General features: G+C 45.6%; 1 protein-coding gene across 1 annotated transcript in view; it reads left to right on the forward strand.

Moving 5' to 3' along the window:
• Positions 1–1,843: 1,843 nt before the first annotated feature.
• The window catches only part of SLC9A8 (solute carrier family 9 member A8), a 61,660-nt gene continuing 50,290 nt past the window's right edge, over positions 1,844–13,213 (forward strand). The window contains exons 1-3 of the mRNA XM_037167154.2: positions 1,844–1,927; positions 3,985–4,163; positions 9,463–9,543. Coding sequence (XP_037023049.2) covers positions 1,914–1,927; positions 3,985–4,163; positions 9,463–9,543 — 274 coding nt within the window. The 5' untranslated portion in view covers positions 1,844–1,913. The remainder of the gene's footprint in view (positions 1,928–3,984; positions 4,164–9,462; positions 9,544–13,213) is intronic.

Raw genomic sequence — 13,213 nt, forward strand, 5'->3', positions numbered from 1 at the left:
CTGAGCACATTCACTTTGACAATAGTCCTAAAAAGTCTTGGAGAGGCAGTGAGCTCTGGGTTGGAGCCAGAGAGATCTCTGTTCCACCCAGGACCAAAAGCTTGACGTCAGCCTTGACTTCTCTCTTTCGTTCCCATGCCATAGTCCATCAGCAAATCGTGCCTTCAGAGTCCAATCATTCCTACCATCTCCATGGCATCACCTGAATCCAAACTATAACCTGCTCTCACCCAGATCACTGTCAAGACCCCCCAGCAGGTATAAAGGCTTCCATATTTGTCCCCACACCCCGTCCCCCAACTCTCTATTGTCAAAGGGATCCTAATAAAAGTAGGGTTGTAGCACTCTTCTTTTCGAAGACTTCCTATTTCCTAACACATCTAGTGTTAACTAATGTCTTTATTCATTCAGTGATCATTTATTATTGAGTACCTACTATGTGTCAGGTATGTGTACTATCCTAGGCACTGGAGATAAAACAGAGAACAAAACAAACAAAACCCTCTGCATTCTGGAAGTTTACATGCTTGTGGAAGGACAATAAACAAATGTATAAGTAAAACATAGTATGTTTGGTGTTATGGAGAAAAATAACTCAGGAAAGGCAAGGGGCCTTGGATTTTAAACAGAGTGGTTGGGGAAGGTGGAATGGATGAGGATTAAATTAAAAGCCTGCAAGTGGGGAAGGTGGGAGCCAAAGGACAACGTGCCATTTATGGACAGGGATACATTCCGAGAAATGCATCATTAGGCGATTTCATCCTTGTACAAACATCACAGAGTGCACTTACCCAAACCTAGATGGCGTAGCCTCCGTGGTTGATGGAAACATCATTATGCAGTGCATGATTGCATTCTAGACAAGAGGATCAGCCAGGGCAGAGGTGGCAGTGCTCCCGGTGTGTTTCAGGCACCCTGAGAAAGCCACTGTGACCGCAGTGCTATGGGTGCTGGAGGGAGAGAGGGGTCCAACTTAGAGGGGGAAAGGGGGCTGGGTTGAGTCCTGTTAGCACTCCACGTTTTTTTTCTCTGATCAACATTGGAAGCCAGTGGAGGTTTTAAGTAGAGGAATACCCAAGTTTTAAAAGTTCACCGCGGGGGCGGGGGGGGTGGGCACTGTGTGGAAAGCCAGGGGAACAATCGCAGCAGGGACAGAGAGATTTGGGCAGCTTTGCAGATGTTACGAGATAAGATGGCTGGCATGAAAAGGTTAGCAGCAGAGGTGGCCTCAAATGCAAAGGCCTAAAGGCCTTACAATATGGCCCAGCTCTCCCAATGGGGTTCCTCTTACACCTCCAACCCCACCTTACTCCTTGCTGTACCCCCAACCCCACAGGCCGCTGCTAGGTACATATGGGCACCATATTAATCAATGACACATCCCTAGGTAACACCACCTAGTTGAACGCTAGGCACATAGTCAGAACTCGGTAAAGGTTTATAGGTAGATACTGCACAGCTCTGGAAAGCCCAGGTGGCTAGCCATCCTTAGAGCAGAGAGGAACACCGAGGCTCAGGCTGGGAAAGTAAAACCCTCGGGTCCTTCTGTCCAGGTGATGCTCGATGTTTCTTTCCCACCATTCGGCTAGGGTGAATCACAGTGACCTCACAGGAGTTTCTCTCAAAATGTCCCCGCTCTGTGGGGGGCTGTGGGGGGCAGCCGAAACCTCGTGGGCCCAAATGCTCCGCAAGTCCTATAAGTGCTCCGGAAAGATCCTCCCATACGCATGCTCCCACCCTCGGGCTATAGAGACAAAGGGACTGAAGGGCCGCCCTCGCGTGGCCCAGGCCCCGCCCCCTCTCGTCAGCCAGCTGGCGCCTTCAGCGGAAGCCGGAAGCAAAAAAAGCGGGCCCTGCTAGCCCTGCGACTCGGAACTCGGTGGTCTTGGAGGATCGGCAGGACGGGGGCGAAGATGGCGGGAGAGGAGTGAGTGGGTTTTAACCGGGCGGCGGAGGCGGCGGGGCTGGGCCCCAGCGGGTGACAGCTAGCGCCTCAGGCCGCCTTCTGGCCCCCGGAACGTGGAGCTCCTTGTGCTGGTTGGCCAGGACTGACCATGCCGGCCCCTGCAAGGAGGGCGGGAGGGACGGGCCTGGGCCCAGCCCGGCCTTGCAGCCTCCTGGAGGTCAGACCCTTGGGCTGTCAATCGGCCGCCCAGCGCAGGCCTCGAAAGCTGTCTAGCGTCAACCGCAACCCAAATTTCCCTTTTCCAGCTTTCGATCATCTGACAACGGAGCGCTCCGCCTCCTCCTCCTCCTCCTCCAGGAAGTCCCCCAACCCTGTCCCCAGTTAGCCAGTCTCCTCCACTGTAACGATCATTTTTCGCATCTGTGTCCACTTAGTTTCATTCATTCATAAACTGTTGGCGGCCCACTATATTTCAGGCCCTAGGTACCTGGTAGTGAAGGAGGTAGACCAGGAACCGCTCTCTGGGAACTTCCTTTCTAGTAGAAGAAGACCATAAATAGACAAGATGATATCAGATGCTCTGAAGGAAATGCAATAGTGTTAGGGTGGGGGAAGTCTGCTCAGGAAGGAGTGATAGTGCCAGCTGAAACCTTAATGAACAGAACGAGGGATGAGAGAGGATGCAGCAAGTGCTAGAGGCATTAAGTGCAAGAAAGGCATTAGTGCCTTTGAGGGACAGAAAGGCAGGCATGGGTGACTAGAGTGTAGAGAGCACGGGGGCTGGCCATACAAGATGAGAAGGGGGTAGCGGGGGTGCGGGTCCTGCAGGTACTTCTGTGGAAGGACCACTCTTCGTCCGTCTCCATACCTGCTGCGCACAGTCTATTCATGTTACAGGCGCCCTGCCTATGTTTCTGGAATGAATATGTGAAAGTTCACAGGGAATCCCGTGGTTGAAATTTGGCTCCCTCACCTGACAACTTTTCGGATATGCATCTTGGCTGGGTGGTCATTTCATTTAGTCACCTATTGAACATTGTGCATCTGCTCTGGCCCAGACTCGAAACTGTGCCACAGCAGCACAGAGCAAAAGAAGTGATATGAACTAGTGATCTCAAGTTTGCTTTCAAAGCTCGGTTCTACCACGGACTGACTGAGACATTGGCCAAGTTACACAACCTCTCTGAGTCACTGTTCGGGGGTATAAAAGGGAAAGTAAGAGTATCCACCTCAGGCACATTATGCCTATTGAATGAAAGGTTGTATGTTTCCCTGAAATGGAACAGGCCTCAATAAACATTAGCTGTTAAAACTCACAATACAATCACTATTACGTGGATTGCACTAGTGTACAGTCCAACAGGTGAGGAGAGAGCTGTGAGGAATGTAAGTGGTGGGCTGGAGAGGGGTATCAGAGGAGGTTACACTGAGCCTTTTGAAATCTGAGAAGGATTTTGTGAAGTACCAGATCAATGATCGCAAATTCAGGTGGCTTCTTCAACTTGTGGAGATAATTCAAGGAAAAGAATGTAAACTAGAGAAACAAAGGCGCCAAGTAAATAATGTCTGACCTTACAAAGTCGGACCTTGGAAGTGATGAGACGCCAGTTAGCCTTCATTTGTTTTTTAATTAAAAAGTTGTGTTTTTTTTCCATTACCATTCAGTCCCCTTATACCCTTTCCCCCTGCAATCACCACATGGTTGTTCATGTCCATGAGTCCTTTATCCTTTTTGCTCAATCCCTCCACCCTTTAAGCTCCCCCTGACCACTGCCTCCATGTAAATCCTGCATAAAGGCCAAGGAACAGGCAGCAAGCCTTTCTAAGCTGCCCCTGATTCCCCCTTGTTCCTGTTCTCTAAGTGGCTGCTTTCAGAAGCACCTGAGGGCACTGGTCCCCTCCTGCAGCGGCAGCAGGCCAGCATTTTCTCAATCAGGTTCTCCAAGACCTGCCTGTTAATTGCAAGACTTGTGATGCCTGTAAAGCTCTGTGTCAAGTTCTCTTTCTGGCTTTGTGTGTTGATGCTTTGGGGCCCTTTTTCCTTGACCTAATTCTGCTTTTTTTATGTCTGCCGACAGGTTCCTCAACACAACTCAGGAAAGTTTCAATGTCACCCTCCACACCACCCTGGTTGCCACGACGAAACTGGTGCTTCCGACCCCGGCCAAGCCCATCCTACCTGTGCAGACGGGGGAGCAGGCCCAGCAGGAGGAGCAGTCAAGTGGCATGACGATTTTCTTCAGCCTCCTCGTCCTAGGTGAGTGCAGCCGCACCGTGTCTGCCTCCCTGAGTGTCAGTGGGTGCTGGCTATGGTCAGCCCGTCTAAATCACTGTTGACTTTGTCCAATCCTCCATTTGGTTTTCATTTCAGACAGCGAGGGACACTGAGCAGTGCGTACCATTATAGCAGGGTACTTCTTTTTCTTCATAAAATCAGAGCTTAGCAATCCGGAAGAACCCTTGGTGCAGTATCTTAGATGTCTGTTGGAAGAGAGAATTGAAAAATTTTTGACCTAGAGAGAACCTTGAACATCTTCCAGTTTAATGGACTTCAAACTGCTCATGAGAATCTGTGTGTACGTGTGTGTGGTAGCGGCGACAGGAGGTCGGGGGAGTCAAACAGATTCAGTCTCTCAAACTCAAAATCTCATTTTGTTCACCCTCTTCCTTGAACGAGTGAGAAAATTTAGGCCCAGAGACATTAACCAATTGGCCTGGTATTTGGGAGACTAGAGACTAATATCCAGGTTACCAGACATCAGTCAAGAATTTTAGATAAAAGGTAATAACTTCCATGCCTTCCAGAGACTGTAGCAGAGAATTGTGTTAAACAAGCACAGAAACTTCCCTGGAAACTGCACAACCAACTCTGGATTAGCTGAGTACAGGAGAAAGGGCATAGAATTTTACCTGAGCCCAACTGCACTTGGTGAAGTGAAGTTGGCAGCTTTACATTTCTCCGCTGTCCTTTAATGATAGTTAGTCATATTTCCAATTAGATCTTTTTAGAACAGGGAAAGATGCATCTGGATTTAAAGGGGGAGTGCATTTCTCTGATGTCTAGTAAGACTTTTTTGAGGAAAAATGTCACTTCTCTCACGCTGACTTTCAGACTCTCATGGTCAATAATATAGTAAAGTCACCTCGTCTCTCATAGATTGAAACAAAACAGAACCAAACCAAAAACCTATTATGTCTGGCTTTTTTCACTTCGCATCATGTCTTTGAGGTTCACCCATGTTGTAGCGTGTGTTAGAATTGTATTCCTTTGTTTGGCGGAATAATATTCTATCATAAGGATATGCCACCTTGTGTTATCCATTCATCAGCTGATGCACATTTGTGTGGTTTCTACCTTTCGACTGTTATAAATTGTTCTGCTGCGAACATCCGTGTACACGCTTTTGTGTGAACACACCTTTTTATTTCTCTCGGATATACAGTAGGTGCCTGGGAGTAGAATTGCTGGGTTAACTGGTTATTCTCTCTGTGTAACTTCCTCACCAGCCACCAGACTTCCACAGGGGCTGCGCCGTTTTACATTCCCACCAGCAGGTGCCCAAGTGCACAATGTCCCGTGTAGATTTAATGTGCCCAGGTAATTTTTTACCCTATAAATATAGTTAAATTCTATTTTTAGGGGATTGCTTCAACAATCAAGGGCTCTTGTTTTCTTGTTCTTTTGTTATAGTAGCTGAATACAAAGAAGAAAAACAGTTCTTTTGTTGGTCAAGAAATCTTTAGTTCCTAAAATCATGCAGTATTAATCTATTTACATTGTCGTCAGCTTGATATGTTAGAGAATATAAAAGCCTGGCCTGGAAAAAAAAAGAAAGAAACTTCTGTTTTGTAATCACTTTTTTCACAAGACGGTGAAAAGCATAAGTCAGACTTCTAAAGTCATTTTCAGGGTGTGTAGCATTGAAGGTCATTTTGTGCCAAGGACCACAAAATAGGTTTTTATAAGGTACTTTTTCATCCAGGCAAAATCCTGCCCAGTGTTCATGCATGTCTGGGACCAGAAGGCCTGACCTGCATTTAATAGGGCTGTGTGTTACTCTTGGGATGTCTTCTCTTCAGACACGTCAGGAGCCCAGAGACTGGGGTTGTGCTGATGTCCTGTGGGCCCTGTTTTCACAGAATCAGATTCTTGGCAGTTTGTGGGTTGGTATCACCGCTTTTTACGCATAGATCAACATGCTTTAGCAGCCTAGAATGCTTCTTTTTAAGTAAATTTGAAGGCATTTTTCCTCTGATATCTTATAAAGATAACATGTTTCTTGTATATTCCTGATTAGATGTAAATCTGATAAAAGGAAAAAATCCTGTTAATGGATAACTTGCTAACTCACTAGCTACACGAACCCCGGTGAATTGAGGGAGATTATTAGTCCATAGTGCATGGTAGACTTCCGGAACTGACCTAGAGCACATTTGCCGCTTTTGTTTACTGTTAGTTAAGTCAAATGACACTGTGACTTTTGTATCCGTAAGGATATGAAAGGATTACATCGTGTTCCTCTTTGTTGAGAAGGGATTTTTTTATTTTGTAGTTTTAGGAGCTTTGAATCAGTTCACTTGTACTTAACCCTTGCTGATCTTTGACTCCCCAGAAACAATGGCGAGTCACCGTTACTGACTTTCACTGGAGTTAGCAGTCAGCGCCATTTGACAGACATTTTATGGGCCATTCAATTGACTGGAGTTATTAAAATCAAAACGTCTGTGTTTTAATATAGTTTACGTAATTATTGCTTCAGGCATGAGAAGTTGGAAGCACATTGACTTGCCGGATGCATACCCTCCGTACCACACGGAAGTTTTCGTTGCTGCTTGCTCTTCTGTCCTGAAGCGCACTTGGGAACTTGGACTTGAGTTTGCGTATATGCATTTGTGTGCTCATAAGCACATACACACACGCAGGCACATAGGGCTTGGCGCTTGCTTATTTTACTGTGAATGGGGTCCTAGCACTTGCTTTTCCTCCTCACAGAATGACTTGGGGATCTTTCTGTGTTAGTGTGTTCTACAGACTTCATCATTTTTTTCTTTTTAAAGAATGTGTATGTGGTCAAAATAAACAGAACATAGAATTTACCACTTCAAAGTGTACAATTCAGTGGCATTTACTACAGTCACAGTGCTGTGCAGCCATCACCACTATTTAGTTCCAGAACATGTTTATGGCCCCAAAAGGAAGGAAACCCAGTGCCCATTAAAAGCGTTCACTCCCCATTTGCCCCTCTCCCCAGTCTCTGGGAAGCTCAATTCTGCTTTTGGTCTCCAAGAACTTGCCTACTCAAAATATCTGATACAAATGGAATCATACAACATATGATCTATATTTGGCCTCTTTCACTTGGCATCACGTGTGCAGCGCTCACCCGTGTTTCAGCATGTGGTAGAATTGTATTCCTTTGTACGGCTGAGTAATATTCCGTTGTCGGGGTGTAACCACACAGTGTTTTATCCATTCATCAGCTGATGCGCGTCTGTGTTGCTTCCACCCGTTGACTGCTGTAGACAGGGCTGCTGCGCACATTCGTGTACACGTTTTTGCGTGGACAATAAGTGTTTATTTCTCTTGGATGTATACTCAGGAGGGGAATTACTGGGTTACATGGCTGCTCTCTGTAACTTTCTCAGGAACTGCCAGACTTGCCCCACCAGCAGGGCCCAAGTGTTCCGATTGCTTTACATCCTTGCCAACACTTGTTATTATCCACTCTGATTTGTTTAATTATAGCCATCCTGGTGGGTGTGAAGTCGTATCTCATCGTGACTTAATTTGCATTTTTCTAATGACTAATGATGTTGAGCATCTTTTCATGTGCTTATCGGTCATTCATCTTTCTTTGGAGAAATGTCTATTCAGGTCCTTTGCTCATTTTTATATTATGTTGTTTTTCCTCTTATCGTTGAGTTGTAAGAGTTCTTTCTGTATCTAGCTATCTCATTTACCAATATTTTCTCCCATTCTGTGGGTTGTTTTTCCAGACCTCATTCTTTTTAATGGCTGAAGGCCATTCCTTGAGCCTTATATTTATTTAGCTCTCTGTTGATAGTTTTCCCCGCTGCTCTGAAAGATGCAAATAGTTGTTTGACTCATGAGAATATCTTTTTAAAGTAGTTTTTTCATCCAGTTTGGTGCAAAGGAAGAGCAGAAACTGGTTCAACTTCCTAATGTATTATCTGTCTACCTACGGGATCCTATGCCTGCCTGTTTAGACGGTAGGCGTGCTCCTTGGTCACATGTTACGATCGGGCATTGGAACTCTTTTCTTGCTCTTAGTATTCAGTGTAGGATTTCCCTAACTAGGTAAAATGTTTATGATAAAGTAACACCAAAGATTGATAGTTTAGAGCCCAGAATGAAAGGAGGACAAAATCTCCGTATTTACAACTGTTTCCTTTCTCTGGGCACCTGGTGCTTTTTGGTGGAACCGAAGATACCCTGTCAGTGCAGCTCTGAGAGGGGCCAGTTAACGGCCGGGCAGGTGGTTTAAACATTGCCTTTCAAAGTGTCATGGAGGTAGCACTGTGACTGGGGAGACAGCAGACCACCTGCTGCCTGATGAAAAGAGACGTGTGTGTTGACATTGGACCATGAATTTACAGTGAGGAATTATTTACGTAAAAGGCTGCTTTTGGGGGAGGGTCCAGAAGTACTTACTCCTTTCAAATAGTTTTCTAGTCTTTTACCTCCTTTTCTGTCATGACATCACCTCTGTGAGGAAAGTCAGGCATTCTCCTTATTCCTCTGACTGAGGAATGAAGGCAGCCAGCAGGGAGTCGGGCGCCCAAGGTTCAGGGCACCGGACTGGACTCCGGCCCTACTGTGCGGCACCTCCCAGTAAATTGCCCTTTGAGGCTCAGGTTTCCCGTCTAGAACCAAAGGGGATAATGGTGACAACAGCTAGTTGAGAGGGGTGTCGGGGGTCATATGAGGCCTGGTTGGAAGTGTTCAGTGCATGCCTGACTGGTGGGGAGCCCTCAACCAGGGGGAGCCCCCACACCCGGCTGCAGAGCAGGTGCCCCATCTTTAGTTCTCTGACGTTCTTAGAACCAAAGTATTTACCTTGTTGTGTTTATAAAACATCCCACTTTCTTCTGTGTTAAGAGAGAACCAGTCACCTGGTGGTAAAACACTCTGTGTCAGCACATTCTGTTGTAGTTACAGGTACATCAAAGCGATTTCAGTGACTTCCTCCTCGCCACTTAGACTTTTGCAGTTGATGGCAACTTCAAAAAAGTTGAGGACCACTTCTCAGAATCAGGGAAGTTCAGATCATTTTAAGTCATTGTGTAAGGTTTAGCAGCTTAGGAAAAAAGTAGATGCCCGATTGTGTCAGACGTACAGAGTATGCAGAAATGTTATGAACACCGTGAGTCTATGTCCAGTTTCAGAAATAAGAGACTGAAAATAGGACTGACGTTTACGGTGTCACTGACTGCTCTCTGTTTTCCTGGCGCAGCCCTTTAGTAACTATTGCTGTGAACTTGGTGTTTATGACTTACAAATGTGCTGTTTTAACAATGTCTTATTTTCCCCACAGCTATCTGCATCATATTGGTGCACTTACTGATTCGATACAGATTACATTTCTTGCCAGAGAGTGTTGCTGTTGTTTCTCTAGGTAAGTGCTTATTACTGATTTTATAATAAAAGCAGTAGCAATAGCTATCACTTTTTTAGTACCTCCTACTGCCAGGAACCATAAGAGATGTGTTACATACCTGATCTCATTTAATCCTCACTGCAACCTGCCACCAGGGTGTTCTGATCCCATTTTACCGGTGAGGACACTGGATCAGAGAGGGGTCATGACCTCATGAAGGTCACATGGACGGCCCTCTGTGCAGCTCGAAGGCCTGTTCTACTTCTGGAACACATTGAGGTGCATTGACCTCCGCTGCTAGGCTATGTTGACACCCAGCTGAACTAAGGCAAGTAACTGACACTCGAATTCATAGTGTCACTGAATTTTACAGCCAAGAGGGGCTGCACTTTACAGTCTAGGAAAGAGAAATGGCTCACTTTAATGTCAGAGTCAAATCTAAAGTCTTCAAAGAGCATTTCATTCTACCTCACATTTCTCTCTTTTGTTTCCTGTGGCAATTAACTCTTAAAATAATTAGCTGCTATTTAGAGTGAATAAATTGGTGTAATAACAGGTGTGAACTCACAAGCAAGTTCATTGAAGTGGTTAGTGGAGGAAGAAGCAGAGACCTTATTTTCAGCGAGTGTTAAGATCAAGATGAAAACGTGGGCGGGGATGCTTAGGGCGTAGAAAATAAGGTTTAACCAAGTTCAGCTAAAGCTCTCATCACATTATTCTATTGTAGTTACTGGTTTCCACTTGCCTACTGATGGTATTTAATTGTTTCACATCACCACTGGTGCTTTAAGTTCGTTTTATTTGCCTTGTAGATCTTGTTCAGTGTATTTAGTAATTCTTTCACAACATAGCTGTTGTTTGGATTGGCTTTGGAAATGAACGCTCAGACTCCTCCCCGCGCCACTGCTGGGTTCCTGCTGCCCTGGTTCAGCCCTGCCGAGCCTTTCCTGGACTTCCCAGTGCTGCTCTGTGCCCGGTCTGACCTGTGGGCTCCCACACCCTCATTTCCTTTAAGCCTCAGGACCCCCAGGGACACCGTATTTTAAGGGAGAAGCACCACTGGGTCGTATTGATCTTCAGGAAAGAGTTGGAAATCAGTTTTGCTCCAGAGAGTTCCTGTTCTCTGTCTAGCAGGCTCTCCAGCTGTACATCTGGGCAGATTCTAACGGCCTTAGCTAGCAAATCACCTGAGAGCTCTGAGAATGGGAGGGTCATTCACTGACATTCCTTTCCCGATGTTGGGCACGTTGAAGATAACAGCTAGTACCTCCTATTCCGGGGCATTCAGTAAAGCTTTTTAAAAGTCATTCCAAGGAATTCTGCAGTCAGTTTTCATAGTTTCTCAAGAATGATAAATATAGTTGGTGCGGTTTGAGGTATTGTGTGCATGGAAACTAAAGCAGTGGTTGGTTCTTATTATTTGATTTGGAATGTCAAGCTCTTCACTGTCTCTTGAATGTTTGGGTGACTGCAGGTCAGGGACCACCAGTGCTTGTACCGGGACTCAGTGTGCATTGTTGGTTGCCTACCCAAAAGCCATTTTCTTCCTTCTTCCTTGAAAAGAGAACCCTCATTTTGATCAGGTGTCTTGCCTCCAGTTAAGGTTGGTCTTCGCCATCATAATAATTGCATTCTCCTTTGCCCAGAGGTGCGGAGGCAGCAAGGCAGTGTGAGATCCAGGTCTGGCAGTGAGCCCGAGGCGAGGCTGCCCAGGGTGGGTTTGGGAAGACTCTCCTCCGACAGGAAGGGTGATTTCTTCTTTCTTTGATGCTGCTGCATGAGGATGTGGTGCCCGGAGCCCTGGGAGCCAGCTGGCGTCCACTGCAGCTCACAGACAGAAGCTGGAATGCCGAGGACTGCCAGGGTGGCAGACGGGAAGCCTAGATTCGTGACTGCACTTTTGTTTCATTGAATTGATAGCTGCCTATCTCAGAGCTGCCTATTCTGTGAGATAAACGTTTAGTCAGGTGTTCTTTTACTTGCAGCCAAAAACATCTTAGCTGATATGGGATCAGGCTCTTTTCATTCAAGGGATAAAATCCATTCAAATTGACTCAAATAAATTGGTGGGGGTGGAGCTGCACACCCATTGGCTCATACAACCAAAAAAAAGGAGAGAGAAAAGAAAAATTCACAGTGGTGCCAGCTTCACTCTTAGCTGCGTCAAGTCTCCTGGACTCAGTTTTTCTACATTTTCGACAGCGTTTCCCTTTGTTTTGGCTTCACTCCTGGGCAGGCTCTCTGCGTTCGGTGAACCTTCATAGCTTCAGGCTTACTGTCTAGTAGCAAGTGGGGGTGGGGGGAGGTGGCCTCCTGTTTGACCTGGTTCCACCAGGAGCTGGGGATACACTCTGACCACATGGCCACCCCAGAGCGGGGAATGGGGGTGCGAATGTGGTCGGGACTCAGCCAGGGCTCTCCATCCACAGGATTTACTTATTCACTGATGTGACAGAAATGACTGTAGCCTGTGCAGCCAGGCCTGGGGTGGGGTGATGGAAAGTCAGTCTTGCTTTCAGTAATTATTTTGCTAATTTAGGTGAATGGAACACTGAGAGCATGTCCGGGAAGAGCACTGGGGTCAGAAAGTAGCTTTCGTTACATTTGAGAACATTTGGTCGGAATTTAGAAAAGCTGATGAAGCTATCAAAGCAGTCCTGCATTTCATAAAGCTACGTATTAGTAAACTGAAGGAGAACTTTGTACCACTAGCGCAAAGTGTAACAAAATATTGGGATATTCACCATTTCAAGAACTTCCAACTTTTGTGCCAAAAAAGAATCTTGATGAAGCTGCCAGAGAAGATGGGGTTTTCACTCTTCCAGGGATACATTTCCCCAGCCTCCCTCGTCTAGACAGAAGTTACAGAGTCCACAGCCATTTAGGGACGGGAATGGCCTTCCGTGTGATAGTCCAGCATTCAGAGTTCCTAATAAATTGTTGGTGTAGAAAAGGACTGGCATCTGCACTGCGAAAACATGTTTTCTCTTTTATGTTGTATTGTATTTTCAAATGAATCAGGAGACTCTTCTCATTCTTTATAAAAACGTAGTATCAACAGACTCCCAGTTCTAAATATACTTTCTTGGCCTGTGTTCAAAGCTTTCAGGTACTTTCTATACTTCATGAAATTCTGTAGTTTGGGCCTCTTTTTAAAAAGTAATTTTTTTGCACATTTAAACAGCTACACAGAAAAAGAAATCCTTTTTATTGACCATTTCGACTATTTTTATCATGCTTCATTCTCTTCTAAACTATTTGTAGACATACATGTATTGATTAGATGACTTTACGGAGTTTGAGTTTATATCATTTTTTGTGTTTTTTCTTTGTACTATTCTTTCCACGTTGTACTTAAGTTCACACATTTATTTTGATTGGCCAGAGAGTGCTGATTCAGTGCTGATTTGGGGCTGAAATTTATAAGCAAAGAAAATGAAATGATTGTACTGCCTGCTGTCCTCTTGTGACAAAACAAAAATGGGAGTAGATTCTCTTTCACAATCACACTTTATATTAGAGCAGGAAAGGCCGGTAAGGGCTGGAAATCTGACTCTCCAGTGCCAAGGATTGGCCTGAATGCTGCAGACAGAAAACCTGCATTTTAACCTACGACTAATTTGATTGGCTCGTGGGGTGAGTGGGACATGCAGAAGTGCCCCCTGTCATAACCTTCTTAACTATGCCT

The sequence above is a fragment of the Artibeus jamaicensis genome, unplaced genomic scaffold, assembly GCF_021234435.1.
Source record: "Artibeus jamaicensis isolate MK-2021 breed Jamaican fruit bat unplaced genomic scaffold, CSHL_Jam_final contig_685, whole genome shotgun sequence".
In the NCBI taxonomy this organism is placed as follows: domain Eukaryota; kingdom Metazoa; phylum Chordata; class Mammalia; order Chiroptera; family Phyllostomidae; genus Artibeus; species Artibeus jamaicensis.